General features: G+C 36.2%; 1 protein-coding gene across 1 annotated transcript in view; it reads left to right on the top strand.

The window, feature by feature from the left end:
- Positions 1 to 5,977, top strand: part of LOC107655689 (inositol monophosphatase 2) — a 16,131-nt gene that overhangs the window by 7,959 nt on the left and 2,195 nt on the right. The window contains exons 3-7 of the mRNA XM_016443263.1: positions 1,230 to 1,334; positions 1,417 to 1,462; positions 1,559 to 1,667; positions 2,440 to 2,548; positions 2,688 to 2,839. Coding sequence (XP_016298749.1) covers positions 1,230 to 1,334; positions 1,417 to 1,462; positions 1,559 to 1,667; positions 2,440 to 2,548; positions 2,688 to 2,839 — 521 coding nt within the window. The remainder of the gene's footprint in view (positions 1 to 1,229; positions 1,335 to 1,416; positions 1,463 to 1,558; positions 1,668 to 2,439; positions 2,549 to 2,687; positions 2,840 to 5,977) is intronic.

Raw genomic sequence — 5,977 nt, 5'->3', positions numbered from 1 at the left:
CACATGCACAAATACCCCTTTCACACACACAAATACCCCTAACACACACACAAATACCCCTCACACACACACAAAGACCTCTCAAGCACAAATACCCCTCACACACACTCAAATACCCCTCACACACGCACAAATACCTCTCACACATGCACAAATACCCTTCACACACGCACAAATACCCCTCACACACGCACAAATATCCCTCATACACGCACAAATACCCCTCACACACACACAAATAACCCTCACACACAGACACAAAAACCCCTTAAACACAAATACTCCTCACACACACACAAATACCCTTCACACACACACACACACAAATATCTCTCACACACACACAAATACCCCTCGAACACAAATACCCCTCACACACACACAAATGCCCCTCGCACGCACAAATACACTTGAGGAGACTTACAGACAAGATCACTGCTCATATGTTTAGAAACAAGTCTCACTCCATCCGACTCACTGTGTCCTCATGTGACCTACAGCAGATCTAAACATGTTCTTCACTAACAAACAAGTACTTGTGTTTTTGGACATGTTTCGTGGTCATTCTCTCATTTTCCAGAAATGTACCATGTCTAGCGGTGTTGGCAACTAAAACTATAACTATTCAAAATTAGTAACTATTAAAAAAAATCTGTAATTGAAATAAAGCTGAAATAGAAATATTAGAGGAAACCTTAAACTTTTATTTAAGGCAACATTTCTCATTTTGTTAACTTTTTTTACTGAAATAAAAATAAATGATTTAAATAACATATTTAAAAATAATTAAATTATTAATAAAAAATGACTAAAGTACAAAACAAAATGATTAAAACTTAATCTTAAATGAGATCTGAAAATATAAAAGTGCAAGCTTATTCAAAATATTAATGAATACAATAAGTAATACCATGGTAACACTGATGTCTACTGTGGTATTTTAAAGTACCATGTAAACATCATGGTTATATGAATATGATAATAATTCAGTATTAAGATCTAATAGCATCGCTGTACCGCCTCAGAAGTGTTTTACAAAGATTCATTTCATAAAATCATCCCTATCAACCTACTTTCCTAAAGAAGATTTTTAGCTTTCCTTTCCATAAAAGGGCACTACAGAGTTAATGTAAAGTGTTTAATGATTCATCTTTTTTCTGTAATAACTGCTCGTATGATTGAGATGTTCTCTGTGTCAGATGTTGATGTGATGTTGATTATAATCTCAGGTTTATCGGTGAGGAATCATCTGCTGCTGGTGTGAAGTGTGAACTGACAGACGACCCTACGTGGATAATCGATCCCATCGACGGGACGTGTAACTTTGTGCACAGGTACCATAGCCACCATATGTTGTGTTTAAATCATCATAGAAATATATTCTTGAGTTCCCAACACACACTCCTTTATTTTCAGTTTCCCTATGGTGGCAGTGAGCATCGGATTTGCTGTAAGGAAAGAGGTAAACACTGATAAAGCTGTGCAAGGCCAGAATTACGGGTGCTTTCACTGATGTCATGTGTTTGTGTTCAATAATCACAAGATTTCTGCCCCTCAGCTGGAGCTCGGCGTCATCTACCACTGTTTTGACGGGACGCTGTATACGGCCAGGAAAGGACACGGAGCCTTTTGCAACGGTGTGCGACTACAGGTTTCGAAAGAAAAAGGTCAGCGTGTTTTACTGCGTGTTTTAATCTCTTATTTTGCAATTAATAGTAATCACATTTATGATTTATAATGGCATACTAAAACTGTTTAAAGTTACAAATGAATAGTTACAGTCCTGTATGCTGATTGGTCAGTACACTACCGTTCAAAAGGTAGATTTTTTTTAATGTTTTTGAAAAAAGTACCTTCTGCTCACCAAGGCTGCATTTATTTGATTAAAAATACAGTAAAATTGTGAAATATTATTGTAATTTAAAACAGCTGTTTTCTATGTGAATCTCTGTTAAACTGTAATGTATTTCTGTGATGCGCAGCTGTATTTTCAGCATCATTACTCCAGTCTTCAGTGTCACATGATCTTCAGAAATCATTCTAATATGCTGATTTGCTGCTCAACAAACATTTCTGATTATTATCAATGTTGAAAACAGTCGTGCTGCACAATATTTTTTGTGGAAACGCATTTTATTTTTCAGGATTCTCAGATGAATGGAATGTTCAATAGAACAGCATTTATTTGAAACAGAAACATTGTAAATGCTTTTAGTCACTTTTAAACAATCTAATGTGTCCTCGCTGAATAAAAGTATCAAACCCTTAAACAATTGAGTGGTAGTGTATTTAAATAATATCTTTATGGATTTAATCTGTTGATTTACCTGTTTTATCTTTAATATTTAAAGTCCACACCATACAAAAAAAAAATGTCAGACTGGTCTAGTGCGAACATTCATTCCTTAATAATTAAATGTGACGTGTTTTCTATGTCAGATGTGTCGAAGGCCCTCATTCTCACAGAGATCGGCGCGAAGAGAGACCCTGCAACACTGGATATCTTTTTAGGAAATATGAAGAAATTGTTGAGCGCACCTACTCATGGGTACGTCTGAAAAGCACTCGTCTCATCCACTTGTGTGCACCGTAAATGTGTATGCTGTAATATAAGGAGCTAGCGATGTGGCTCGTATCGTCAGTGTGTTACTGTATGTAAAGGTCAGGATTTCACCTTTGACCCGCAGTGTGAGGATCATCGGCAGCTCGACGCTAGCGCTCTGTCACATCGCCAGCGGCGCAGCGGAGGCCTATTATCAGTACGGTCTGCACTGCTGGGACATTGCAGCGGCCGCCGTCATCATCAGAGAGGCCGGCGGATACGTCATCGACACCACAGGTCAGTCACACACGTGTGCATGGAGTTATACATGTGGTGAGTATGTTATGGATGCGGAAAATGCACCAAAGTTGGTCACTGTTATCAAGAGTGTGTTTAATTCATAATGTAGGATTTTAAACAATGAGGGCTTTTACACCTGACTGATTGATTTGGGATTATTATTTCGTTACGAATGTTGATCTTGAAGGTGTTGGGCTAAGCGAAACTCCATTCACTAAACATGAGGATTTGGGTGAGCGCATGATGAAAATGTAAACATTTACACAATATTTCTTACATAGTTTAGTATTGTATATAAATTCTAACTAAAATTACGGTCATAAAAGGATGTTTGTACTGTAAGATGTTAATATAGCTCAGTGTTTGCATACTGTTCTTTATACATATGTGTCCCTGCAGCACAAAAGCAGTCTTAAGTCACTGGGGTATATTTGTAGCAACAGCCAACAATACATTGTATGGGTCAAAATTATAGATTTTTCTTTTATGCCAAAAATCATTAGGATATTAAGTAAAGATCATGTTCCATGAAGATATTTTGTAAGTTTCCTACTGTAAATATATTAAAACTTAATTTTTGATTAGTAATATGCATTGCTAAGAACTTCATTTGGACAACTTTAAAGATGATTTTCTCAATATTTAGATTTGTTTGCACCCTCAGATTCCAGATTTTCAAATAGTTGTATCTCGGCCAAATATTGTCCGATCCTAACAAACCATACATCAATGGAAAGATTATTTTAAAAAGTTGACCCGTATGACTGGTTTTGTGCTCCAGGGTCACATATGAATAGTGCTATAATAAAAGTTGCACCTGCAATACATTAATTATTTATTGTTTTATAGCTATTTAATCATATTAAGTGTGGTTTTAACATTTTATTCATTTTATTTTAGGTTTGGTAAATCCACTGCGCATAAAATTATTTATTCAGATTAGATCAGTAAATTCTCATAATTTAAAATGCTTTCAAAGTCTGACGTACAGAATAAATGAATGTATAAATAACTACATACAAACTAAAATGAACATATAATAAAATAAGATACTAAAATAAAATATATCAATAAAAATAAATAAAAACTCAAAATAAAATAAGTTACAAAAAAATAAATGAGTAAATAAAATACTAAAATAAAAAAATAAAACCCCAAAATAAATAAAATAAAAAATTAAATATAATAAAAATTAAATAAAAATGGTAAATGTCACAGGTGGTTGATGATTTTTGTGTGTGTCTGCACATGCGTGTGAGTGTGTGAGTGTGTGAGTGAGTGAGTGAGTGAGTGAGTGAGTGAGTGAGTGAGTGAGTGAGTGAGTGAGTGAGTGAGTGAGTGAGTGAGTGAGTGAGTGAGTGAGTGAGTGAGTGAGTGAGTGAGTGAGTGAGTGAGTGAGTGAGTGAGTGAGTGAGTGAGTGAGTGAGTGAGTGAGTGAGTGAGTGAGTGAGTGAGTGAGTGAGTGAGTGAGTGAGTGAGTGAGTGAGTGAGTGAGTGAGTGAGTGAGTGAGTGAGTGAGTGAGTGAGTGAGTGAGTGAGTGAGTGAGTGAGAGTGAGTGAGTGAGTGAGAGAGTGCGAGTGCGAGTGCGTGAGAGAGTGCGTGAGAGCGTGCGTGAGAGCGTGCGTGAGTGCGTGAGTGAGGGCGTGAGTGAGTGCGTGAGTGAGTGAGTGTGTGAGAGAGTGCGTGAGAGAATGAGAGAGCGAGAGAGCGAGTGAGTGTGCGAGTGAGCGAGTGAGAGTGAGCGAGCGAGTGAGTGAGCGAGTGTGTGAGTGTGCGAGTGAGTGTGCGAGTGAGCGAGAGAGCGAGTGAGCGTGTGAGTGAGCGAGTGTGCGAGTGTGAGAGTGTGTGTGAGTGTGAGAGTGTGTGTGTTCTGTGGTGGGACGGTTCATGGCATGCCTGTGTGTGAGGCAACACAAAGAGGCTTTGTTGGGGAGGCCGGTTAGGTCGTGACCATGCGGTCCTGAGAGGAATATCGCTTCCACGTAAAAGTCCTAAAATAAAGCCAAAGATGTCCTCACAGTCTAGATGTTCTTTGTTATCCAACCGATGTAGTTTTGTATACAGTGATGTTATTGTAATCATGCCCAGATTGTCATCTTACATTTGCGTGACGATTGAACTGGGTCGAAAATATAGTTATGATGACATACTGTGAAATCAGCAGGCTGACAGACATAGCTGTACCAGAAAGAAAGTCAAATAAAAGTGCCTTTTACACAGTTATACAATAAACTAAACTAAATAAAATAAAAAAAGATATTAAAAAACTATAAATTAATATAAACTAGGAATAAAAAAAAATAAAGACCACAAATAAAATAAAATAAAAATGAAATAAAAATAAAGACAAAAAATAAACAAATTGCAATATATATATATGTGTGCAAAATAAAATAAATAAATAAAATAAAAAATGAAAAAAAGAAAAACTAAAAAAAATAAAATGAATAAAAAATATAAATCCTTTTTGTCTTATATGGGTTTGGAAGATTACTTTTAAAATGTATTTCACTACAGATTACAAAGTACATGCTTTAAAAAGTAATTTGTGACATATTTCATTAGATTGCTCGAGTTAATAACTTTCCTCTGCATTTTATTTTTAACAACATCAGACAATCTACACAGAAAAAGCATTTAATGTACAAATCAAAACCAATTCAATGGCCTGGTTTCACAGTCAGGGTTTAGGTTAAGCCAGGTGTAGGTCATAGTTCAATTAGGACATTTAAGTGTCTTTTATAAACGTGCCTTAGAAAATAACATTACTGGTGTGCATCTTGAGACAAAACAATGGCACTGACATATTTTAAGATCAGTTAGTGCAAGTTTCTTACAGGTAAAACAGCCCAGACATGCAGTTTAGTCTGAGACTAGAGTTAAGCCTGGTCTGTGAACCCGGGGGAATATTAATTAATTGCAATTAAGATCATTAAATGTCATTTAAATACAAATATGTGACCCTGGAGCACAAAAGCAGTGTTAAGTCGCTGGGGTATATTTGTAGCAATAGCCAACAATACATTGTATGGGTCAAAATTAGCGATTTATAGCCAAAAATCATTAGGATATTAAGTAAAGATCATGTTCCATGAAGATATTTAGTAAATTTCCTACCGTAAATATATCAAAAC

Source organism: Sinocyclocheilus anshuiensis, unplaced genomic scaffold (genome assembly GCF_001515605.1).
Source record: "Sinocyclocheilus anshuiensis isolate Anshui unplaced genomic scaffold, SAMN03320099.WGS_v1.1 scaffold631, whole genome shotgun sequence".
In the NCBI taxonomy this organism is placed as follows: Eukaryota; Metazoa; Chordata; class Actinopteri; order Cypriniformes; family Cyprinidae; genus Sinocyclocheilus; species Sinocyclocheilus anshuiensis.
Note: the sequence above shows the minus strand (reverse complement) of the source record. Positions and strands in the feature narration are given on the sequence as shown.